General features: G+C 52.2%; 1 protein-coding gene across 1 annotated transcript in view; it reads right to left on the bottom strand.

Moving 5' to 3' along the window:
• LOC138066504 (otoferlin-like) overlaps nucleotides 1-26,116 on the bottom strand; it is a 56,719-nt gene that overhangs the window by 9,234 nt on the left and 21,369 nt on the right. The window contains 21 exon segments of the mRNA XM_068936372.1: nucleotides 311-438; nucleotides 2,650-2,787; nucleotides 3,580-3,612; nucleotides 3,614-3,715; nucleotides 5,528-5,652; nucleotides 8,068-8,134; nucleotides 9,227-9,373; nucleotides 10,191-10,220; nucleotides 11,643-11,773; nucleotides 12,590-12,752; nucleotides 13,044-13,205; nucleotides 14,507-14,626; nucleotides 15,425-15,586; nucleotides 16,130-16,264; nucleotides 17,611-17,765; nucleotides 18,132-18,300; nucleotides 18,691-18,843; nucleotides 20,314-20,430; nucleotides 21,278-21,368; nucleotides 21,842-21,942; nucleotides 22,526-22,646. Of these exon segments, the coding sequence (XP_068792473.1) occupies nucleotides 311-438; nucleotides 2,650-2,787; nucleotides 3,580-3,612; nucleotides 3,614-3,715; nucleotides 5,528-5,652; nucleotides 8,068-8,134; nucleotides 9,227-9,373; nucleotides 10,191-10,220; nucleotides 11,643-11,773; nucleotides 12,590-12,752; nucleotides 13,044-13,205; nucleotides 14,507-14,626; nucleotides 15,425-15,586; nucleotides 16,130-16,264; nucleotides 17,611-17,765; nucleotides 18,132-18,300; nucleotides 18,691-18,843; nucleotides 20,314-20,430; nucleotides 21,278-21,368; nucleotides 21,842-21,942; nucleotides 22,526-22,646 (2,550 nt within the window).

Below are 26,116 nucleotides of genomic sequence, written 5' to 3'. Positions count from 1 at the left end.
TGTGTCACTGGAGAGCCGGCGATGCTGTTACTTGGGTCCAGGCCTAGCGCTTCCTAAAGTAGGCACCTATCTTGATCAGATACGGATAGCTCTTCAACACTCTTGATAGCATTGACGAGACTGCTGACAAAGAAGGACAGATGACTTCAATGGGGACAGCTACACTGCATCCAAGGAAAGTTCAGGGCGATCAGTCCCATCTTTCGACCCCAAGCTGGGGCTATGGGATGGGTAGGGTGCAGGCCCAAGGGCTGGTGAGCCTAGCTCACTCTTCAGGGTGAAGACAGGTAACAGGGCTGGGGCAACTCACTCGCCAAAGACAGGATTCAACTGTTGGGAGATGTAGTCCTCCTCACCTTTGATGTTTGTCTTCCCCAGCTTGATGGCGATATAAGGATCAGCTTTCCCATTGATGTCAGCTGGGGGCAGCTCTGTGGCCTGTAGGGAAAAGATAAGATAGGTCAGCCCAGTCAATGCTAGGGAACAATTCAGGGACAGTCCCTATTCTCCATCCCTGAGACCAGCTGGCCTTATCTGGCCACAGCCATGTGCCCAAGTCCTTTTATAAGGTCACCTAAATATAGGGACTCAATTTAAACCAGGGATCAGTCCTGCCTTCTGCTAACCTATGTCCCTGCCTAGGCATGTAGTGGGGCTAGGTGTGTTGGTCTGGGCTGACTCAGGTCAAGCCCAAGTGGCTGTGTCCCCTTCGGAAAGACATAGTCACAGTCTCCTTTGGCTTCTCTCTCATCAGTGGAAAGACGCAGGTTCCTCTAGCTAGAGACCCTCAGCAGAAACCTGACTGAGATGTCCAGAAGACATCCCTCCGCCTCTCTCTTTCCCTCCATGGATTTATTAGGGCCACGGGCCTCTGTAAGTAGCCCCCGTAAGCAGGGGTAAGTATCCTCCATCTCTCCAGTTCAGAGTCTAGTTGGAGGTCTATAACGAGCAGTGTGCCCCAGGGGTCAATACTGGGTCCAGTCTTGTTCAACTTATTCCTCAATGACCTGGATGAAAGGACAGAGTGCCTCCTCAGCAAGTTTGCCTGAGGATGCTAAACTAGACACACCAGAAAGCTGTGCTGCCATTGCGAGGGACCTGGACAGGCTGGAGAGTTGGGCAGAGAGGAGCCTCATGACATTCAACAAAGGCCAGTGCAGGGTCCTGCACCTGGGGAGGAATAACCTGGTGCATGGGCACCAGGACCTCCTGGAAAGCAGCTCTGCAGAGAAGGACCTGGGAGTCCTGGTGGACAAGTTGACTATAAGCCAGCAATGTGCCCTTGTGGCCAACAAGGTCAATGGTACCCTGGGCAGCCTTAGGAAGAGTGTTGCTAGCAGGTGGAGGGAGGTGAGGGCCTCCCCCTCTCCTCAGCCCTGCTGAGACCACACCTCGGGTGGTGTGTCTAGTGCTGGGCTCCCCAGTACAAGACAGACATGGAGCTCCTGGAGTGAGTCCAGCAAAGGGCCACTAAGATGAGGAAGGGCCTGGAGCATCTCTCCTAGGACGAAAGGCTGAGAGCGCTGCTACTCTTCAGCCTGCAGAAGAGAAGACTGAGAGGGGAGTCTCATCAATAAGTCTAAGCATGTGAAGGGAGGGTGACAGGAAGACGGGGCCAGACTCTTCTCCATGGTGCCCAGCAACAGGACAAGAGGCAACGGGCACAACCTGAAACATAGGAAGTTCTGTCTGAACATGAGGAAATACTTCTTTCCTGGGAGGGTAACTGAGCACTGGAGCAGGTTGCCCAGAGAGGCCGTGGAGTCTCCTTCCTCGAAGATATTCAAAAGCCATCTGGACACAATTCTACGCAACATGCTGTAGGTGACCCTGGTTGAGCGGGGGGAGTTGGACTAGATGATCTCCAGAGGTCCCTTCCAACTTCAACCATTCGGTGATTTTGTGATTCTGGGATTGCAATCTCACCTGCTATCCCCTTCTCAGGGCAATGAGATGTAGCACTGGATGGGAAACCAGGTTAGTGGGAAACGTAGGTGAAAGTAGGTTGCATTTATAAAACAACAGGGACAAGGGGTTGGCAAAGAGCCACCCAGGTGCTTCCAGCAGGGCTGAGATTTCTCAAGATATCTTATCTTGACATAAGAATGGAGGTCAAGAAGGACTTTTTCCAGAGTGCACTCCACATAAAGAGACAGGCATTAGCTGGACCACACTGATTATTACTCGGCATGTGTCCCAGGAGGTGACAGGCCCTTCAGCCAGATCTACTAATCCCTGCCTCCTCCTGGTTTGCTCAGCACATGCCTCATTGATTATCTAAAGGGGATTATGTAAAGAACCAGAGTCTCGTAGTCTGGGCTGATCCAAATTCTTCTCTGAAGTTGAGCACTACAACGGACACCTCCATCCATCCTGTAGGCCAGGTGTCTGGACCTCACACAGGCTTAGTATCCCAATGGGGAGAGCACAAAGCTAGGAAGACGCCCCTTTCAAGGTCCCATCAGTGAGCTGCTTTAGTCCTCATGCTGCATCCTTGACCTTGGTGCCATCTGCTATCAGGTGGATGCTGGCACCAACAGCACCAAGAACTAAAAGTCAACTTCTCTGCAGCTTCAGCACCAGCTCTGGGTGCGAGCACTGTAAGGGAACACAGCATCACGCCTTGGCATACAACATGGTTATACTCACCCGAACAACAGAGACTCGGACCAGCACATTGATGGGGTCATTGCTGGCGATCCCCTGGAACATGCCCAAGTCGGGGTCGTATCCTGCCTCCTTGCCCATATCATCACGGAGCGGCACTTTGTAGACACAGATGGAGCCCTAGCACAAGGGAGTGCACAGCCTCAGTAGTCCTGCTGCTCCCGAGGCTCAGAGCGAGCAGACCCATCCCAAACCACCCTTCCTGAGAGCCCACTTTCTCTCCTTGTTTCTAGCCCTGCGCTGTAGTAGACAGGCAAGGTCTGGAAGCTTCCTCTGCCTCACAAGCACCCCCTGCAGAGGATACAACCCTGAGCAGAGCAACTGGACAACGTGAAGGACACCTGCAGAGGAATCAGACTAGCAAGGTGCTCACAGGCAGGGAATTCCAGGAATACAACTGGCAGAAAACCAAGAGCAATGGAAATAAAAGGTGCTGTCAAGGCAGGGGCTGGGAAATCCAGGAACTACCACGTGAAACAGTTCATTTCCATGCTCCCTGACCATCTGATCACTCCCTCCAGCAAGAGTTTAACTTGCATGCATTGGTGCAACATGGCAGGCAGCCCCGTGCTATTGGTGAAAAATAGTCTGCAAAGATAACTCCAGGCATGACTTATATCCACAGTGGGTGATAAAGAGGATCTGCTTTGCCCTTGGCCTTCTGTAGGAATCACAAAAGATCTGGTTGCTGCAAAGGACTGCCCTCTGCAATGCACTCTGTGGAGCCATCTGACTCCTGGGGCTATCCTTGGAGGCTTACCCTCCCCTGCAAGGAGATGTGGTTGAGTCAATGCAAATTGGTCTCTCTTACATCCAACCTCCTTTCAGCTAATGCATCTTCAGGAGAGAACCCTATAGGCAAGGCTTTCCCAAGCTGTCCCTGCCCTGACCCAACTCAGCAGCCACACTCACTTTGAGCCTCCCCACTAGCCGCTCCTCTTCTGTTGGCGTTGTCATCATTGTCCCCGATCTTTCCACGGAGCAGGTTGAAGGTGTGCAGCCAGTCCTCAAAGTTATCAAACTCTCTTTCCAGCTCTTTGTTGAAGACCTGTGATGACACAAAATTAGAGGGGAGCAGTTTAAAAAAAAAAAAGAAAAGGAAAAGATCCAGTGGTCACCCAAGGACAATCAAAGAGATCATGGACATCACCGTTCCCAGTGACTAATTCTCTAGGATGCAAAGGGATCTCCAGGTCATTGGGTCAGACCTTGATGACATAAGCACCTTCCCAAACTGATCATGTATAGGAGGGAACCTCACCTGAATGGGCTGTGTAGCTATTCCCCTTACGTGTATAATCCGGGTTCAAATTCCTTCTCAGGCCCAGAGTCACAGATTATAATACAGTAAAGTCCATGGACCACTAACCTGAACCAGGGCCCTTTCCTGCACTGAGTCTTGGCCAGGCTAGCTATGGCCCACAGGAAGCTCTCCCCCACCCAGGGCCCATCCAAACTGCCCATGGGATAGCCTTGCCCCAGGCTATTCCCTGCCCCTGCCCAGCAGTGGGATGGGGCTGGGCACATTGGCCTGGAGCCCTGGCACCAGGCCTGGCGCCAGGGTCCTGGTTTGGGTTGCTGATGGGCAATGCCTGGCCCTGATCCATCTCCTACTATAGCTGTAGACTCTGATTCCACCGTGGGGAGGGTGTTCTCACCAACTTAGAACTTCTTCCTCCACTCTCAAGACCAAGTTGATGCCTTTCTCATACTACTCATTAAGCTACACGATTGCCTGATCCTTCAGTGCAGTTACAGAGAGCAAATCATAGCTCCCCCCACCTTTGGTTTTTTCTCCCCTGTAATTCCTGCAAGTACTTCTGGTTCCAGCTGCATTGTGTGGGACAAACCCCTCCAAGAACTACATACAGTGATGGCTGTGATTCCTGCTGCCATGAGGCATGTTGGGTTTCAGCCCCACATACAGCAGCTGTTTGGGGCACTCAGGATGCCAGTCACCTCAGGAGCTTTAGACATCCACTGGCTGAACATGGGAGCTGCCTGATCAAATGGGGGCATCTCTGGATGGACAAATCATACAGTCATATGGGAACCGAGGTGGGAAGGGACCACTGGCATTCAAAGTTAGAGAAGCTTGCCCAGGGTCAAGCTCCCATGTCTCCAAGGACTGAGAGCTCTGCAAAGTTGCAGCACAGTCATGATGCTTAAGTTCATTGTAGGAAACAAATGATGCTTTACGTCCAACAGGAATTTCCTTTGCTGCATCTTGCGTCCATTTCCTCCTGCACTCTCCTTTGTCCTCTGCCATATCCCCCTGCCATGTACCATCAGGTACCTGAAGATGACAATTCAATCCCCCATTCACCTTCTCCTCTCCAAGCTCTCAGCCTCTTCCTCTTCTTGTATGCCACGTCCTCCAGACCTGTGACCAGCTCCAGACCTGTGACCACACCGGTGGCTTCCACCACTGGACTCACTGCAGTAGGTCAGTGTCTTCCTTGTGCTGGGGAGCACCAGTCAGGACAGAGAAGCCAGAAGGGATCTGACAAGTGCCAGAAAGAGGGCAAGAATCCCTCCCCTCAACTCGCTGGCCAACTCTTGCTAACACAGCCCAGCATGCACTTGCCCTTCACTGCTAGAAGGGTTCACTGCTGACTTTTCCTGTCCCCAAGGACCTCAGGTCCTTTCCTGCAAAGCTAGTTACCCTGAACTCTCCGTCTATGCAGAGAATTTGACAGTCCCAAGGCACATCTCACCCAGTGCTAGATACCCCTCACACAGGTGAGATGCATCCAGCAGGGCTGATCCATCCTACTGTGTTTTCCACATGGCTAGGATCTGACTTCCATCCTGCTGCTGAGCAGGCAGAGCCTCCTCCTCCCCCTGCCAACACACATACCTTCAGTTCATCAATCTTCCGCTTGTTCTGCTTCTCAGGAAGCTCAGTGGCTCACTGCTGCTGCTGCTTCTTATCATCTTTGGGTGCCTTGGACTTCTCCTTGCTCTTTGCCTGACCCTTGGAGCCTTTCATGGGAGAGTCATCCGGTTTGATTTCTGAGTCCAAGGGGAAGCAATGGGGATGGAGGAGATGGAAACGAGGGTGAGGTGGAGCAGGGGAAGACAGAGAAGGGGGAACATGATCACAGGCACTCAAACAAGAGGAACATGAAAGCTGACAGCTGCTACTGCCTGCAATTCCCATCTCAGTCCCACAGAAACCCTTCAACCTCTCTCCTCTCTTTCCTCAGCTCTGGCCATTGCTACCCAGCTCACAGCATTTCCAGGAGCCCACAGATCTCCGTGTAGGGAACTCCCACAGTTGACCCGAGCAGGAGTCATTTGGAGGACTATGAAACATGGACTGAGAGCCTAGGCTCTGCCTAGTTTCAACAGCACTGAAAATATCTGATCCTGCCCATAGCACCTTCTTGTCTTCTTTCCACTTGTCCTGCTGGGCTGCTAGTACAACACCCTTCCCAGTCTTCCCTGAAGGGCTCATTTCCCCATCTCACTCTGGTCTCCGCTACGTCCTTTGAAGCTGACAGCAATGGCGTTGGAGAAAAGAGAAGGAGTGAAAAACATCAAGGGCACCTGGCTGGGCCCTGCTAGGTGCGCCCATGGAAGAGAATGCTTCCTGTGCCCAGACCCCTGACATGTGCGCAGCTTGCAGAGCAAAACCCCTGCCTAGGTGTGGCTGAGGTGACAATGCTTGAAGCTCAGTGCCAAAGCACAGACTGCTGCTCTTCAAGGGTGACACCAATGACCAGCTGCAACAACAGGCTCTTACGATCTCTCTCTTCAGAGCAGTCACCAGCCAAGGACACAGTACAGTCTACCTAGAAAGGCATGCTCAAAGGAGGCTGCACAACACTGCACGCTTCTCCCACTCATGTGCAATCCCCAGCCCTCACTGCCTCTATCCCGCCAGCTTTCATGGCTGCTGCGCAAGGCAGATGAGAACAGACAGATGACAACAGATAAACCTTTAATGTGGAAGAGGAAAGCAGGAAGGAAGGGCAGTGTAAAAGGGGAAAGTGAACCCTGCTCAGAATGACTGACAGAGAACGAGGAGGCATACAAGGACACCCCCCCAACAGCTCTGCTACTACAGCAAGCCCAGGCAGAAGCTGCTCAGAGTCATCGCCAAGCTCAGCAGCACCTGGCCTCATCTTTCTCATGATACAAAGGCTAGTCTTCCAACAGAAGCCAGACTCTATTTTTCCCACCTAATGGAGTCTGCACGAACAGGACAACCACCCCCTCTCCTCTGAATTCACGACCTATGGAGAGCAGGGGAAGCAGGCAGCGCTGGGAACTCAGTGCTATCTGCTGCTACCCTTCTTTACTCCACTGCCCATTTAGTCCATAGGGTGGCCCTTTGCTGAGCCCCTACGCAGAGGCTCCTAAACCTTCTCCCTCTGCCCATTCCCATCTCAGTCTTCATGACTGAGCTGACCAATCATGGCTCCTCAGGGAAATAAAACTTACCAGCCCTGCTGGTGGCACTGCCAAAGAGCCTGCAGGGTGGACAAGGTCACCCTTGGACAGCAGGTCCCAGCTCACTCATGTTCACAGCCCATAGTACTCTTGGTATGAAATTGGCCTCACCCAGCTTGAGGCATCTGCAATGCCCCATCTGAGCTACTGTCCCCCAGACTCCTTGAGAGAAAAACACACTCAGGGCACACTTCATCTCAGGACAGTATCTAAAATAGGTCAGAGAACTGGCCCTGAAAGGCATAGTTTTCTCTACTGCCCATTCTAGAAAACCAGAACACAGACTACACTTTCACCTTTAGATCACAGACTACACTTTCAGATTACACTTTTTTTTTTTAAACAGATCACTCTTCAGCTTTACACTGAAGATAAAAGCAGTCAGGTTAGATGGATCCCAAACATCTTGCCTAGTGGACTCTTCCCTGGCAAAACTGGGGCAAAAGAAGGCCTCCATAAAGCCTCCCTCATGGTGACGAGGGAAAACCCTGCAAATGTGATATTAACGTATCTGTTCTTTGCTGTTCTCAATAGACTTGGAGCACACAGCCTTGCAGCTCTATAAACACATGGGCAAGGGGATGCGACTACTAACTTCTGAAGGCACAAAAATGCCTTCAGTCAATAACACAGATCCTAGTCACTAATCTCATTACTTCCACACAGCCTTCCTTCCAGCAGGGATGAGCTGGAGGCTGCCACAATGCCACACTCGGACTGGGAGTCCCCTGGCATTTGCAGCCTAATACGTCAGCCCAACACAATCCATACCAGGTCTGCATTCACAAAAATTGATCCCGCCTGGAGATATGCAACACAGCACGAGTATCTGACTGAGCAGAAGAGCAATTGCATGCTCGGAATTGGGTGCCCAAGCACCAAAAGGAACTCTGGTCCTACCCTTCCCTGCCCCGTTTCCTCCCTTGCTTGCAAACAGCTCACCCTCAGCAGTCCCCATTCCCTCCTCCTCCTCTGCTTCTGCTGCGGCTGCTTCCTGCTGCCAAAGTTGCTGGGGGAGAAACAAAATGAACAACGAGTGGCCAGTTGCACTAAGCTCTCTGTGCTCATTGAAAGTGCCTAGCTTAGGGGTCGCAGCTCTCCCTTTCTCCTTTGAGCAGGGAGCTAGGATCTAGCCAAACTGGAGAAATCAAAGTTGTTCAACACAGTCTTCAACAGTGACGCTGCTAAATAACTGTGCTCTGAATACAAACGAGACACAAAATAAGTACACTCAAGGAAAAGAAGTCCTGCTCAGGTGAAAGCCTGGTTGACAGTCAGGCAAGGCTGGCGAGAAAAGCAGCATGGCCCCAAGCCTTTGGCCACAAGGCTGCCCCGGTCTCTGCAAGAACAGCCTATTAGACAGCTAAAGCACTTTTACCTCTCTTGCACTTGTTTAAATTGTGTGTCCATCCAGGAAGCTGGACAGAGCCCAGGCAAGTGGGGATGGCTCTAGGGTATCCAAAGAGCAGTTCCCAAGGCCAGGGATGTTGCCATGCAAAGAGCCTTTAGTTTTAGGTGGTTCTGTGTAACAGCGGAGGATCAGGCCCCACAAGAGAAAAGAAACACCCTCTCCCTCACTGTACAATTTTTCAGCACTGGTACGTGAGCAGGAATTCTCACAAAGGCAGGGCTCAGCCATGAGCAGGACTGTGTGCGAGGGACTCTCTCTCGCAGGGGATGGGGCAGGAGGACGTGTCTATGTTTGCATGGCATCCTTGTGCACTTGGGCAGTTCGCAGCTGAGACACTGGGAAGACGACTGGGCTGGTACCAGAAAGGGAAACGGAATGAGCACCTGGCTGGTGCAAGCCCACGTGCCCCTTACCAGCTCGGCAATGATCAGGGAGGCAATAGGCAGAAACAGCAGCTGATCGCTGCTTTTCTACCACCCCATTTTTCACACCGGGGATGGGGACTTCAATACACATACTTCCCCTCCTTCCTTAGGCCAGTGGTCCCAGCCTTAGTGCTGGGAATGGGCACTGTTTGCATTTCAAAAGCAGTCCACTGCTGTGCTGTCCCAACAGATGTTGGGACTGTGCTGTTCTGCTGGAAATAGCCGAGACCTTGCAGGCAGGGAACATCTTCCTGCACCCCTCCACTGCTCTGCACCCACCCTCCTCCATTGTCTCCATTGAAGCAAAATACTTGGACCACCAGTCCAGCATGCTCTCATCCGGCTCCTCCTCTTCTCCTTCCTCTCCTCCTCCTTTCTTCTTCTTCTTCCTTTTCTCCTTCTCTTCCTCAGACTGCAGGAACAAAGGAAGCAAAGACAGAGAAAAAGAGGGATCAGATGGAAGCAAGATGTCTCTCAAAGGGCCAAGGTGATAGGTTCTGCCCTTGAGAAGGCAGAACCCTCCTGGCTAGGCTGTATCATTAGCACCTGCCACCTTTTACAACCAGAGAAACTGAGGCTCCGAGTAGCAAAGGGAGCTGCCCAAGGCTCCAGAGAGATAGTGTCAGAGTCCTAAACCAGAGATGTCCTCATCCCTTTTCCACCATCCCTTTCACTCATGCATTTCCCAGGCTGAAGCACCTGAAGCTTACATGGTACCAGGCCCCCCTGTCCCAGCAAGGTATCCTGAGCCCGCTCAGTGTGTCACCATTAAGCCTTTGGGAGGTGGTACCACAACCACATAGTTGTGGTGGGAATAATCATCATGCACACTCGCAGGGTGCTGCCTCTCCTGCTCCTCCCAGCCCAACTATGCTCCAAAGTGCTCACCAAAAAGTATTCCCAAATTTGCAGGGACCAAGCCAGTGCCATAGCTACAGTCTAAACAACATAGCTCTGTCTTTGCCTTGGCATGAAGGGGCCCAGGTCCCTGCTTGCTCGGGGAGGGGTGTGGAGGACGCATGAGGGCGGCTGGTGCCATGGTGGCCACTGCCTTGCTTGCTGGGTCAGGGCCCTCCTGTGTCTGTGCTGTGCAGCCCAGCCCAGCTCCACTCACGCCCAGCAGCCAGAGGACAAGCAAGGCACAGGATCATTCACTGAAAGCCACACAGAAGGGTAGCATAGGCTGCGGAGGGGTAGAAGCACACATGCAAGGCAGATCCATCACTTACCACCTCCACCTTCACCACTGCATCTGAGTTCTGCCGCCAGGGCTAAAAGGGAACAGGGAGAGGGAACAGCAGGCTAGTGGGCAACTGCACCACCAAAAGGCAGCAGAGTACAAAGGCACACAGACACACAGGTGCACAGTGAGCTGCGAGAAGTCACAAACAGCTCCCCACGGTTGCAGGAAGCAAAGGCCTGGCTGGGAAGCTCTGCATACAAGGGAGACGTCTGCTGGGACACATCAAACCCATCTCCTCTCGGGAGAGCTCTGCTAATGAAGAACCCCAATCCCAAACAATGAGAGCACGGGCCTGGAAAGATACCTGGGCCTTCAGTATGGATAAAGACTGCTTTGCTCCCTTGGAGCTTCTTTTTGTCTAGCTAAGGAGGCTTGCAAGTGTTTGTGGTACATTTCCCGAAGCCAAGAAGCATGTGCATGCCAGGGCTTTTCACACATGCACACGTGCTCTGGGGGTCCTCTTGAACACAGCTGGGCCAACAGACTCCTTGTGAATGCAAATGCAAGTGACAAGAGTTTTTTGTGCACCTGCTAGGAACTCTAGGTATAGTAGGAACTCTAGGTAGAGGTGCATTTGTAAATCCACCAAGGACTTGTGGGTTGTACAGGTGTGTGTGTGTTTATGCACACGTGCATCTGTGCAGAAGTGGCTTTGTATGTGCTGTGGTCTTTCTGTAAATGTGTCCATGAGGGGCCATGGATATGCATGCACATTTGGAGCCCGCAATGTGCCCATAGGCACATGCATGCACACATGCTGCTTGCCTGCAGAGGAGGACATGTCCCTACAAAGGGCTTCCTGTAGAGACACAGGCATTTCTTTTGGTAGAGAGCGCTCTGGAGTAGACAGCTACAGCTACAGGAGGGTGCTCCAATTTCCATTCTGGGCAAGAAAACGGTGACAGGCTTATTCAGCACGTGAGCAAAGTCTGACTCCTCGGGGACACATTGCTTGTCCCATGTGCAGACTGCTGATTTTTCAGGGCAGACCCAGTAGGTCTAGAGGGCTCTGCCTGCATCAGGATGACTCTGTGTGCCCGGATCAGCCCTGTGCCACATGCATCTGAGGTGCATGCATCTCGAGTCTGCACCATTCACAGAACGATGGTTCAGACAGAGCAACACAGGGGCAGGGTTATGCTCATGGGGGCTCATTCCTATTTAACTGTCTTCACAGGAAAACGTACCAATACCTCATTTTCTTAGCCCAGGACAGGCTGTCTTGGGGCAGCAAGCACCAGCTGAGTTCAGCCAGGACAGGACAGGACGTGACTGATTAGTGCAACTAACTATGACCCCAAGGCCTTTAATTCCAGGCATCAGTCCAACTACATGCCCAACAGCACAAGGTGGCCTCTGCTTGCGGGGGGATCACCCAGTTATTGACAATGCAGTGAAGACAGACATGCTAAAGTAGTGCCGACACACGGATACTCACAGCTTCCAGCTTCACCATGGTCTCCATCTTCTTGATGGGAACCTCAGGTTCCACCTTGACAACAAGCTCCCCCGTGGGGCAAGAGGGAGGACCTCTGATGGCCATTGCCAGAGAGCCATTGAGCAGTTCAACTGGACAGAGGACAGAGAAAGACAGACAACAAGAGAGAAAGGATAGTGCAGAGTGGAAACTGAGAGCTCAAGTGCGATCCTACAGGATTCGGACAGGAGTGGTGTGTGACCCTCTTGTTCAGAGAAGGACCAAAGCACGGAAATTAGTACACTGGTTGGGATTCAAACACTGGCCACCTCAGTGCCAGGAACACTGCTGGTCTTGCTGCTGTCCCCATGACTTTTCAGGTCTCCTTGCTACAAACGTCCACAGGGAAGGCACCTCCACCTAAGCAAGCCATCCCAGGCTCTCGTTATAATCGCCAGAGATCTAAGTAATTCAGTCTAGTCTAGAGCACAAGGCCCGTGCCCTGGACAGAAAAGCTACTTGCAATGACACAACAATGAGTCCAGCCCTCCAGGCTGCATTAAGTGTATTGACTATATCTCTTCCACGGGAGCCTGAGCTGTCTGTCCTGAGCAAATTCATCTCCCAGTCCTGAGGAACAGTTGGAGATTGTAGAGCCACGGAAACACAGCTGTGTTAGTGGTGAACCAGGCTTTCTTGTCTGACAGGTGTCAGGAAGAGTAGGCAGTTATCACAGTGAGACCCATGGATCAAACCAATCAAAAGGCAACGATGACCTCATGCCCCCACGGCTTCCCAACCCCTCGATGTGAACCTTGAATCCTAATTCATTTAACAACCAAGCAGACAATGCCCCATAGTCCTTACAACCCACTACCCATCTCCCTTCTTTTCTATATCGCTCACTTGTGTGCAGTGCCCCACCAATGACCCACACCAGCCTGTCCCTCTTGGCCCAAGCCTAGTACCTGTCATATTCCAATGGTGGGCCGCCTTCTCTGGTGGGCGACAGATGAACTTTCAGACGGAGCTGACAGCACGGGACCCCACTAGGGTATAACGCCCAAAAGCCCGGCACTCCACCACTCGGATGTGGAGGGGCGGGTGAAGCAGTTCATTCTCTGGGAGGTCCTGGAAGCAAAGGGGTCCTGGTTATCAAGGGCTGCATGTAGGCTACAGCATGTCTATTGTGGTGGTTGCCAGTAGGGACTCAAAGAGAGATCATGTTGGAGGAAGAGGTCTCATGTAACTCCAGCAGAGCTGGGCCTGGGAGCCATCACAGAAAGGGGATCCCCAACTAGGCTGGAGATCACTTCCTTTACTATCGTGGGCAAACGGAAGCAAGGGGCCAGCAGCCACAATTTGAGCTCCAGCCAAGCCTGGATTTTGGCCAAGGGCTCAGAGGAAAGAGGCAACACTCACCACTCCCAACCGCTTGACTAAAGGGCTGAAGTTGGCGCTTTTCTTGTAGTTCTGGATGAGAGCTGACTGGACCCCCTTTCCAGTACACTCAATGTCCACGCGGGGCCGCTCCACCTGAGCCACGTTCACTCTCTTCAGGTCTCTGAGTCCCCAGAACAACATCTAGGGCAGCAGGAGGAGGAAAGGCATACAGGTGAGAAGAACTGCCCCCAACTGCTGCCAGACCTCTTTGCTGGAGCCAAAGGAGTTGGCTTTCCTCATCCCCTGGGAGCAAGGATCCCTCACGGCACACAAAATCACCTGGGCAGCAATGGAGCCCTCAAGCTTCTTTTCCTTCTCCATGCGGCTCTGGCATGCAGCATGCTCTCTCACTGACCCCACACAAACCACCCCATGACTCACCTGCAACAGCCTAACATCTCCTTTCCGATGCCCTCAGCACTCCTCTCCTAGCCCTCTTCTGCCCTCAGACTCCATAGAGCAGGACCACATCAGTTTAGTTTAGCCCATCTGCAGTGGCTCTTCATTCAGCACTGGCAGCATTTTGTCAGAAACAGGGAAATGACTGCCTCCTCCCCTTTCCTTTCTTGGGATAAGAGACCAACACCATGATTAAAAGTCCCCCTGAAACGAGCTTTTTCCACCTCCTGTCCCCCCATGGCCATATTCACACTGCGCACCAGAGGAATAGTATTTCTTTGACCAGATGAAAAAGTCTGCAAAACGTGGACGTAGGATCTCTTTAGAGCCCCTGGGGATCCGATCAGCAGCATCTCCTCCTAGCAGAGACACCTACAACAGCCAGGTGAGTCATGCACCAAATGTCACTGTCTCTATTGCCCACATCACCATTGTCTACCAAGTCAGCCTAGGGTGAGGAGCCCTGATGGATGTGTCACCATATCTCACTAGAGAGAAGCAGCAGGCATCCTGCCCTTGATGTCCAAGATAGGTCAAATGAGCTTCAGGCTACCAATCTTGGGTTTTTCCCCTCCCACCAATACTAAGGGAGAGTCAGCGTGACTACTTCAGGTGTAGGTGTACACCCCTAATGTGCATTCCTCTGAATTTCAGACCAAGTGCCCTCTACTGCAGCTCCTAGGCTTGCTATGGTGCCCACAGTTAAGAAAGAAAGCAAGTACTAATCCAGTCATCCTGCTTTTTTTTTAGGGCTGCTGCAGCTTAACTCCCTGTGCAGCTAGTACAGGCAGGTCCTTGCAATCCAAACATCTGGCTGTAGGTGCTTAACTTGTCATCAGAACCTCTAAGATCCCTCCTGGCCTTCAAACACCCACTGACAGAGTCTTCTGCCTTACATCACCCTCGCCTAACAGATGGAGCCCTCATAATGGGATCTGGTCGAGGCCATGACAACACAGTACCTTCTGCTGTGTAGCCATCTGGCTGCGCAGCATTCAAGTCTGGTGCCCCAAGACGAACCCCTCTGCTGTCAACGCATTTGCCTCCACTCTGTATTTACTCAGCACCAGACGAATCCCCAGTGGCACTGGCAGGATGGGACCCCTGTCAATGCCTGTGGGTCCATCGACACGAGGCAGGTCTGACTTGCCCCCAGCTCCAATCTGGAAGAGATGCATCACGGATTAAGGTCTGCTTTTTTGAACTGGGGGAACCGGCACACCCTGCTCTCCTGCACTGGGTCTGTAGAGTCTTAGACGATTCAGCAATCCACTGACTGTACAGTACAGGCACTTTGGGAAAAGGTGTTCATAGGAGCACAAGAGGTGGTGCTATGCTTCCACACAGGGCACATTCAGCAGCAAAGCAAACTTCCAAGCCCACCCACTAGTGCAGCTGACAGGCTGATACGGACAGGCTTTGGCCAGCTCAAAGCCTGAGCAAAGCCAGCAGGTCTCTACTCCACCACCTTCAACCACTCCAGGCATCTCCTGCTCTGTCTAGTCAATGGAAAGAGAGGGATACCTACAGAGAGAGATTAGCCCCCACCCTGAGCTCCTTGTCAAAGATGCTTAGCATACACCATCTTCCTCTATGAGAACTCACACCCCTTTTACCTGGGACCTTCCCATTGACATCTCTTGAGAGAACCAAGACTCCCATTGACAACTTCCATAGCCCAGGGATGTTGCAGAGAGTTTGTGCTGCTGCAACGCTTTAGTAGGGTTCCCTGCCAGAAAGAAGCTGGCATTCATTGCACACCAGCATAACTCTGCAGGAGCTGCCCTCACACTGAGCTGCGAGTAGCTATACTACACCCTGCTAGCTTTTCTAGGATGCATGAACTAACCACTCTTTGCAGCACCTCAGAAACAGAAGCGTGGATTAAACGCGGTTCTCCCCCACACCCCCTCCCGCTCTCTTCCCTCCCTCGGTCTGGGATGGCTCTGTCCAGCTGCTACCTGCAGTAGCTCAAAGGCAGCCAGCAGGTCGCCTGCTGTGGAGTTGCCCCGGTATATCTGGTAGCACTCCAGCTGCGGAGGGAACCGTGGAGGGCAGTACTGTTCATCTGACATCTTCACCACAGGTTGGGCAAAGGTGCGGCCCATCAAGTCAGCTTTGCCCTGGCCAGGCAAAGACAGCACTCGGGTTTTTAGCATCGGGCTTCTTGTCTGCCTTGAGAGACCAACCAAAGGTCTCCACAGTTAGCCCCACAGCACTCCCCAGTATGGGCAGAACAGGATCAGTCTGCTGCACGTACGTGACCAAAGCTCAGTGCCACCTTTCACTGGTGCCTTTCCATCCACGAGGCCTTTCCTAATGCACCAACTTCTTTAAGGAAGGTGAAGGAGGTGGCCCAGGGTTGGGGCAGCAATGAGGCCAGGACTGAGCACTGCTCTACTGGGAGAGACTACAGTAATATATCCTTGCCTCCAGCCTCACCTGAACTCTTGCTTCTGGCTCCTAACATAAGACACCAACGAGTGCAAGAGATCAATTAGCAGCAGAGGCTCCTAGTTTCTTCTGTGCCCTGGGAAACAGGGAGGAAACATCTTCCACAGGTCAGGAAAAACACTTCTTCTCACATCTGCTGCACCAGCTGCCTTGCCAGGAGTGATCTCAGTACCTGAATCAGAAATGCTTTCCTCTGCTGAGATTCATCTTACCACTGGGTCCTGCTCATAGATCTCAATGACAACTATGGGAGGGTCGTCCCGCATTTCGTGAGCTTCTCCATATAGCTCCACATTGTCAAAGACCAGCAGCTCGTCCCAGCTTGGGCAAAGGCTTTCATTGAGAACCTGGAGGAACAGAAACAACATTTACCACTACAGCTAGGAGTAGCAGCCAGGGCCTAAGGCCCTGAACAATGGGAGCAGAGAGGATATTGATCTCAGTTTTCCTGCACCAGGACTTTTGCAGTGCTGCGAGCAGCGGGGAGGTTACTTTGAAAATATGAGGGGATTTATCTTGGGTCACATTGCATGTCCACAACATAAAGGCTCCCTTACTTCATGGTAGGCACCCCAGGATCCCTGTCTAGGGAGGGGGAGAGAAAGCTATCTCTTTATGGCACCGCTTGTCTCTTCCTAAGGTGTATGGCTAAAATAGATGAGATGTATTTTGTCTTTTAAAGGTCCTTTTCTCCCCACTGCTTATTCAGAGAATTGAGGCAGCTCTGATGCAGATGCGGACACTGTGGCAGTCTGCCATCTATTGGGTATTAATGCTATTGCCAAGCAGTGCTTTGGATCACAGATATTTACTGGATCATACTGTGAAGGCACCTGGGGCTAAACCCATTAGAGGGTTGATGGCTTATGGGGCAAGAGACAGGAAAGAGCCACATTAGGATCTGAAGCCTGATCCAAAGGAAGGGGAATTACAGGTCTAACTCGCTTGGCAGATCTTGACCCAAGATACTTGCAGCTCCCAGAGTTCACCCCTTGCTCTGATGGTCTAATTTTCTCTGCCTGAGCATCTGCTTCCTTCTGTCAAATCAGGACAAAACAGTACCCTGCAAAGGGGCAGCCACAGGGATGACCCCATTTCCGTGAATGACCCCAGGCCTGGCCTGTCTGAGCCAGGCCACAGGCTGCAACTTCAGTGCTGGCAGCACCCGTAGGCTGGCGCTTGCTCTGCAGGCAAGTGAGCCATAGCGCATCTCCCATGGACTCTCCCAGGAAAAAACAGCAGGCAGGCACAAATTATTCCCAGCTTCCACGAGGTTTGCTAAAGCTCGGCAGCCTTCAGCACAGGAAGAGATGGCACAGAAACACCTCCTGCTTCCTGTAGGGTCCAGTTTCTCTTCACCAGGCAGCTGAAAGCTCAGTCACACAGAAACAGGGTGGCTGTGTGCTTGTGCCCAGGGACATGCAGTGAAAGGGCTGTCGGACTTGCCTGCAGCTGGGGAAGAGACTTCCAGCAGGCTTCCTTTGAGTGCAAGGTTGCTCGAGATAGATAGTCAGGCCCCAGTGCTATGGCTGCTTTCGCACCCCAGGACCCCACGGTCAACCTGATCCATGATTCAGCAGGAGTCAGGAGACCCAGCCCCATGGCAGGGCAGCAGGATGGACAGATGATAGGACAAGTACCACATTCAACCCCAGGGATTGCTCACTCCTCCAGGTCAGGAAATAGTGTTCACCTCGGTGCATTGGCTCTGGGGGAGGAAGACGACTCGGGCAAAGGGAGCCAAAAGGCCACTACTGTCAGCAGCAAACAAACTCCTGGCCTGGTACATGTGGGCTCGCAGCTCAAACACCTGCTTCTCTGTGACAGAGAGAGGGGGAAGTGAGACAGCTTGGGATGCATCCCTGGAGCTTAGCCATGGAGAGCAAGGTCTCAGAGGCACACTTTTGCTCAGGGCCAACACGGATGAAGGAAGTCGGCTTAAAGCATGGATCCTGAATGGATATGGACTTCTTCAGGGTCCTGCTCACGATGTGCAGAATGACAGCTGGGAATGGGGTAAGGAGAAGGGCGCAGAAGTCCCCCACCCCAGCTCCCCACGGGAACAGTGGGAGACCTCAGACTGGCACATGTGGAAGTATTTCCCATATTTCCCCCTCAGTTCCTGCAGGTCCTTGGCCCAAGTGGTGTTGAACCAGGCTCCCGCCTGCCTTTTCCATAGCCTGCCCTCTTACTTGTTGTAAAGGAGGCTGATGCGTGGAAAGGATGGCAGGTTTGGGCCTCTGGCTGTCATCTTCTCCTCAAAGACACAGGGCACGCCGCTCAGGAAGTCGTTGCGCTGCTTGTTGAGGCCCAGCCACAAGTAAATCTCCATCTTGGCCTGAACTGTCCAGCCTGCAGGTCCAAAGCCCCTCTTCCCAGGTAGCTGGGCACAAGGGACAAGAGACTTTACAGGGACATAGGAGGGGCCTTAGAGATTGGACAGACCACCTCTTGCAGTGCCCACCGCCTTCTGCGGCCTCACCTTGTACCGCTGCTCCTTAAACCCAGGGACCCACCCCTTATCATTCTGGATCATGTCCGCTACTCTTTCTCATGCATCATGTTCTTCCCAGCACACTGGCTTCCTCTTCTCAAGCCACTAGCTCCCCTCCCAGCAAACTCAATAGGACATCTCTCTCCTTCCAGACCTTTATCACCCACCAGACCCATCTGGTACCCAGCTCTCTCATCTCCACCCCCATCCCCCCCATTCTGTCTCTGCTTCACCTCCCTCCTTGTGGTTTCAGCTCCCCCAAGGAAGACGGGCAGGCACCTTGAGGAAGACGGTCTTCACTTCGGCCCAGTCCTTTCCCATCTCCTCATCCACAATGCAGCAGAGAATATCCTTGCAAGGGAGACGTCTGTAAGCAATGCGTTTGTTATTGCTCATCATCCAGATGAAGAGGTCAGCAATGGTGTGCTGGGGCTGTGAACACCAACGAAGAGCCCTGTCAGCATCTTAGCCCTTTCTGACCCCTGAGACACCTGCAAGGTGAAGCCTAGCAGGAAAGAAACTGGAATTTACATTTGTTCTGATAAAATTAAAAAAAAAAGAGAGATATTAACTCCAGATTGGAAGGCTGAAGATTTTCCCTTTCTCTTAGTTCAGTGCCCACAAGGACTGTAGGGCAGGTGCCCTGCATTTCCATTCCCTACAATGGGAGCAGCTCCCTCTCTGGACATCTCCTATCATGCCTTAGAGCCTGCTTTATTTTCTGCTGTGGCAAGCCAAAGCAGAGAAAAGAGTTACTTTATAATGGGCTATTTCACCAAGCCTAGGAGCCTCGCCCATATTGGGAAATGAGAACAGCAAGTGCCAAACTACAACTTCCACGTGGACCAATAACCCCAAATGGCTGCAGCCACACAGACCCAGGTAGAAACTGCACGAATTTCAGAGGAACTGCAATTTTCTGCAGGAAGGAACAAAAGATTTTGCAGATATAGCATCTTTTTGGAAATTTTGTGAGCAGCTCTAACATATTCGGCTATTAACTGTCACCCATGAGGTGGAGTGAAGCAAGAGTACACCGCAGTGATAATAATTAGATGGCTTCATCTGAAAGCTCTCCAAAGAGCTACTTACTTAACATTTTTCTCTACTTAGCAAAAATCAGAGATGGCTGCAGGCTGCTCACTTGAATATTGGGTGGACATTTGCCACCTTCTGGGGGCTGCTCCCCTGGGGAATTGCACGGCCTTGTCACGGCTCAAGGCAGGCAAAACCATCCTCTAGCTCAACTGCAAGAGGACCCAGTTCTGTTACTGTCTGGGAAGGGCTCTTCAACTTATATTAATGCTCATCCTTCCCAATCCAGGAGCGTATAGGCAAACCTGGGAGGCACGGGGCAGGTTATAGACAGACTATGCAAAGTTGCCAGATGGTGAAAAGTATACTGGTGACCTATTTCAGGCCAGGGCCCTGCCTCAGGCCCTGGGCCAGGCTGGGAAACGCCCCCACCTCAAGGGGTCCCTCCAACCAGCTCCAGGGATGCCCTGTCCAGGGCTAAGCCTGGCCTCACCTGCGGACGGGTTAGGGCTGGGCATTTTGGCTTGGGCTCACGGTGCACCAGGATGGACAGCCAGGGCTCAGTTCCCACCACAGACTGGTTAATTAGCACACGAGATATAACTGGTGTAGTCAGTGGAGGGAAGTGGTCATGCTGCCTTGGCTGAGCACTTCTATTGGGTGGTCTGAAGAGAGGTTTAAGCACCTGTCTTGACACAGGAGGAACATACAGGTCCTTTAGAAAAGGAGCAGAGCCCAACAAAGGTCTTGTCTTCTTGGACTGGCTCCTTGCAGAAGACCTGTGTCACCAAGGAACTCTCCTGCACACAGGATTTGCCCATAAGCTGACCCAGCTAACAGGCACTCTCCCTGTGGAGGGCAACTCACCTCATCAGCTAACAACCAGAGTTTCTGGAGGAAGTTTTGCACCAGCTTCACCTTGTCTTTCATGGTGGTGTACTTCACCTGCGAGCGCAGAGTCGTGGCTTGCTGACCTATGTTTTCCTGTGATTAAAAGGGAGCCCAGGACACATTGTGAATGAGAGCACAATGGAGCACAGAGAAGGCAAAAGCAGCAGACAGGTCTCCCCGCGTTTAGGAAGGCGTGGTGAGGACACAAATGCCTTATTCCTGCCATGTGCATCCAGATAATGGTACTTCTGGCGCCCCTTTGTTAACCTCAGCAGGATATAGGAAGGGTCCACAGCACAGAGGTTTCTGCCCCAGCAGGGCCTGCCATGGGACAGAGAGGTGTCAGTTGTGCTTATGGCATTTTGCAGTGGCTTCAAGCCTTGTCTTAAGCATAGTCTCTCCCCTTTCCCTGACTCCACTACAAATCAGCATCTGGCAGTTCAGAAGAGGGGACATAGAGGCTTTCACATGTCACATTCATCACTCTGTTGTATGCAGCTGGCTAATGAAGCTTCATTGCGTCAGCTGGATAAACCACTTGGTCTTTGTACAGCTCCTTTCCAATAAGTTGGCCTACCAGCTCCAAATACCCAGGCTAGAGCTAGCCCTGCAGCATCTATACTCGGCAGAGTCCCCTACATTCCTGCTTTCCCCTCTCCTGAACTCTTTGACAATAAAGCGACTCCTTTTCTGCACTCCGGGATTTCTTCCCAATGAAAAGCAGAGCGTGATGGAGGGGACGTAGTGGTGTGGACCCAAGGGTCATGTGGGACCTGTGCAAGACAGGAAGTGCTCTTGGGTCCCCCTCTTTAGCAATAAACCTCAAACCACCAATCCGCAGAGACTGGAAGTCAAGACCCCTAAGGACCAAGGTTCCCCACCGCATTGATGGGGACCAGCCCCATTCCCAAATCTTCCTCCCCAGCTGAATCACACTTACCAGCTCCCTCATGCAGGACTCGAGTCTTTCTCGATCCAGCCTCGTGCGGGAAGAGTGGTGCCGGTCCTTGTCAGCTAAGGTCACAAAGCACCTGATGGAAAAGCTCGTCAGCATGAATCCTGCGAGAGCCTGCTGGCTCTCTGCAAGCAGCCTTGCCAGGCTGGATCTCTGCTAGCAGTAGGGCACTTGCCTACACGGAAGCGCCCTTGTTCTTTCAGTGTGCGCTGCAATCGCAGCCAAGCGGCCTATTTACACCCAGCACTCAATGACGTGCATGAGGAGAAGGTGCCGCTCAGGCACTAGTCTGTGGAGGCCACAAGACTGAGTCTGTGTGGCTTTCATCACTGGCTGGGGGTCTTTGGAATTCAGAGGCGAGTACCACCTTGCCCATGCTCCAAGGCAGAAGGCAATCAATATGGTGGTGTGCTAAGCCAAGAAAATGATTGCCTGTCATCTCGGAGCATAACGCAAGGGGAGCTCATGCTCTCAGTCCCATGATCTTGCCCATATCCCGGCTGAGAGCACAGGTCTGTGGTGGGCAGCTTTTGCTAGTCTTTTACTCACAAGCACCCACTGCTCAGCTCCTCCAGGACCCCTCGGAGCCAGCGCTCCAGCTGTGGCTTCTCACTCTTGATCGTTTCCTGCACATCACTGAGGCCTTCCTCCTGGAATGGCAATGGGGGGGAAGCAGTGAAGGGGGCAGTGGAGCAGAGCCCCACAGCAGGCTGAGGTTTAGCACCACAGCCACTCCATGAAGAGCAGCCCTGGCACTGCCAATAGCACACACCTGCTTCTTCCCCAGACTTTCCTGCCTCAGAGCTCAGCTCTGGCACATGTTTGGCTGGGGGAGGCTGGCTTCAGTTGATGTGAATTTCACCTCTCTCCACCTGCAGGCATCACAAAGGCTCCTCAGCAATCAGTTCAGGCTACAAAGGAGGCTCTGCCACAAGAGTGGCTCACTCCAGGAGTCCAGGCAGGGAAAGTCTCCCACCTTCCTTCAGCCTTCCGGGGGACACTCTGGGTCTGACCCACACCAAAATTCATTCAACCCCCAGGGTTTGGCCATTCATTCTGTGGAGTGTTTAGTATTGCGGAGCTTCCTCTTTCCTGGCATGAGTTTGATAAAGGCTCTCTGCAATGGTCTGGCCCTGCTTTGTAACAAGCTGCAGAGACATGCAGGGAGCCTGGATGTGCCAGGAATGGCCTACCCCATCCCCTGAGCCAGCTCCATCCCCAGCACATACTGACCACCTTGTCTGCAATCTTGTCCATGATGGTGGCATTATACAGTCTCCGGCGCTGGTCTGGCCACCAGCTCTTGATGTACCTGCAGGCCTTCTTCTCAAAGTATGGCACGTGGAAGCAGTTCCTGCAACAAGAAGCAGAAGGATGTTCTGTGGTAGGACCACTCCCAGACAGGAATGGCCATTGCCCCCCACCTCCCCCAGCATGTCAGAGCGCTGGGATGGGGAAATGGATATACATGAAGTCAGGCCAAGAGGAAAGGCGCTGGGAGTAGCATACATGAATTGCACGTTCAAGGACAGAGACTCCATCTCTCCTAGCACCCTTCCGCATCTGGAGTACTGTGTCCACATCTGGGCTCCCCAATACAAGAGAGACATGGAGCTCCTGGAGTGAGTCCAGCAAAGGGCCACTACAATGATGAAGGGACTGGAGCATCTCCCCTAGGAGGAAAGGCTGAGGGAGCTATTACTCTTCAGCCTGCAGAAGAAAAAATTGAGGGGGAATCTCATCAATGTGGACAAGTATCTGAAGGGAGGGCGTCAAGAGGAGGAGGCCAGACTCTTCTGCGTGGTGCCCAGCGACAGGACGAGAGGCAACGGGCACAAACTGGAGCACAGGAAGTTCCATATGAATAGGAAGAAAAACTTGTTGACTGTGAGGGTGACAGAGCACGGGACCAGGTTGCCCAGACAGACTGCAGAGTCTCCTTCCTTGGAGATATTCAAAAGCATCTGGACACAGTCCTGAGCAAAATGTTGTAGGTGACCCTGGTTGAGCGGAGGTGGGGGTTGGACTAGATGATCTCCAGAGGTCCCTTCCAACCATAACCATTCTGTGATTCCTAGCACCAGACCGGTCCCCACCCAAGTCCACAGCTAGGCCAGCCATGCCTGGGGGAAACTTTCCCCTCCCAGCCAAGGCCCACCCAAACTGCCCCCAGGCATGCCCTGCCTGGGTTAACCCCTGCCTCTGCCCAGGGAGGGTTGGGGCTGCATGCATTGGCCAGGTGCTCCAGTGTGACAGCGCGTGCAGGCAGACACCATGAGCGAGCACAAGTGAAACCAAAGCACTAACACCCTATTCTGAAAGCCAGCGAGCATTTCTTATAGACCCCCCTGGCCTTCACAACAGGCAGAGGTCTCTGCTGTTTGCAGAGCTGCCAGATTTCCATTCGTCTGTGGGATGGACGTGGCATGGAGAGACAATAGTCATGGCACAGAAAGGGGGGGGGGGGGGGAAGAGCCAGGATCGCAGGCATGCCCTGCAGAACAGGTTCATGCTTCTGGTTTGCCCAAGGCAGCCTGAGCATCCGCTGTGAGCCAGGATTCACCCTGGATAAAGCCACTGCAGATCCTGCTGCAACTGGAATCACCCTTAGGTTACAAAACAGCTTCACTTCATCTTGTGAAGCTGTCTGGGTTATTTTTAGCCAGATGATGTCAGCAGAGTCCCACAGTTGATGGGGAAACTCCCTGTGCTCTGGTAAGGGAGTAGGAAAAGCAAAGCCCAGGGGAATACGCTCTGTAAAACATCTGTGCTTTCCATCTCCCTTCTGCATTCACCTTCCCAATGGGCTGCTTAACAAGTGCAGCAACCCCAGGCAGACAGTTCTATCTAGAATGCAAACAGCCTTGATTCAGGTTAGTCTCTTCCATTTCCCAGTTGAATTAAGTCAGTCAGTTAATTTTGATTAGCAACATCTATCTGCTGGTATAATAGTTACAATAATCCACTTCCAATACATCTCCTCAGGTTAAATCCGATTAGCCTTCCTGAGTACAAGTCCTTTGTATTCAAATCTTGGCCAGGGATGGCGTGCAGCCTAGACACACCAAGACCCAGGTCCTGATCCCATTTGCTTCTGGGCTTTCTGAAAAGCCTTCTGAAGCTCCAGGTGCTTGCGGTAGTGATAGGCGCCACACAGGCAAGCGTGGGACTCAGGATGGTGCAGCCCCTAGAAGAGGGGTTTGCTCTAGGGTGCTCCCCAAGAGTTTAGGAACCCCGGGTGCACCACGGCCAGAGCCACCACACTGTGGGGGTGCCGTAGCCTCATGAGTGCACAGCATGAGTGCAGAGCAAACCTAGTCAGCAAAGGAGAAGGGACACCGCAGACTCACACTCTAAGCATCTGGATACCTTGGAATTGCGCACTGATAGCTGCTGACTGTGCGCACTGATAGCTGTTAAACGTGCAACTGTTAAACATGCACACTGATAGCTGCTGAATATACTGATAAGCATCCTGTTGACCATCCTGTTGGCATCCCTACTGTTATCACCTAAGACCATCCGTTCCATTGTCCAGCTATGGTCTGGCACTGATCAATGAACTAAGCCCGGGAAGGATAAAAGACAGTAAGCCACATACCTCTGTGTAGACTCGGACTCACCGTCAGCTGGCCTGCGGACCCCACAACCCACCCATCAGCGGGGACGCCCCTGATGCCAACTGCCAGAGAGAACCTGAATCCTCTTGGCGCAGCTCGAGCGTGGTGAGAACAAGCCGGGGAAAACTATACCGCAGGGCTGGCCCATAAGGACAAGGAAAGGGCGAGAGCGGTCATTATACCGTGCATCCAAGAGCAGTCATTGTACTGGGCTTCCGTGGCTTAACCATAGAGCTCTGATATGTGGGGGTTTTGGATTCCTTACTATACTACTTAGCTTTGTTATACTTGTAGATTGTCTGCTGGTCATGGTTTAGTGTTGTCCAGTGTCCGTCATACGTGCAGAACCGCTTAGATCTAATACATTCTTACATCTGACAAAGAACCATCTCTCCAGTTCAGTGCAACTAACCCCAGAATACAAAAGAATCCCGGACGCCCCACTAGTGGCGCGTCACAGGTCAAAAGCATCGAGTAGACTCACATTTGCAGCTGTCTGGATCACCTGTCTGTTAGGGTAATTTCTACCTGCACATCGCAAAGAATTGCCTCAATTCTACAGAGGGAGAACCTGAAGCAGAGAGAACAGAACTCATCTGCCCAGTGAAACTCACCAGTTTTGGCAGTCCCAGGAATAGGATCTACTTTCCCCATATCCTGATTCTCTGACACTGACACACGAGAACGAGGCATGCCAATAGTTAGAGGGAATGGGAATAGACAGACTGACCAAAAGAGAGAGAGAAGCTACAAATCTAGACACTGAAAGGATTAAGACTTTTACCCCAAACTCCTGCTAACCCATCCTCATGAACTTCCTCCAGCAGTTTCTGCATCCTCCCCTCTGTGTTTGTGACCTTGGCTAGCTTTTCAGATCCCAAGCGATTCCAAATGCACCTTGCCCCAGCACAAATTACCTTAATTACTGAAATCTATGCCTTATTTCAAGGTAGACTTCTTGCCAATCTCTAAACGGTCTCCAGGATGCTTTCACATGTCAGGCAGCTAGAGAAATCAAAGACACAAAGCCCAGGCACCTCCCTCCCTCTTTCCTCCCTGATGGGCAGAAGTGCGTTTGTGCATTCACACATTTGCTGTGGCATCAAAGGGTCCTAGGCAGGGACCTGTCTTTTAGGCTGGTTTTCTGAATGTCTGAAACTTGCATGTGCAGCAGTCCATCTGCTTTTTTTAATGCCAACCAATG

The sequence above is a fragment of the Struthio camelus genome, chromosome 3 (assembly GCF_040807025.1).
Source record: "Struthio camelus isolate bStrCam1 chromosome 3, bStrCam1.hap1, whole genome shotgun sequence".
NCBI lineage: Eukaryota > Metazoa > Chordata > Aves > Struthioniformes > Struthionidae > Struthio > Struthio camelus.
This window is presented reverse-complemented; position numbering and strand designations above follow the sequence as displayed.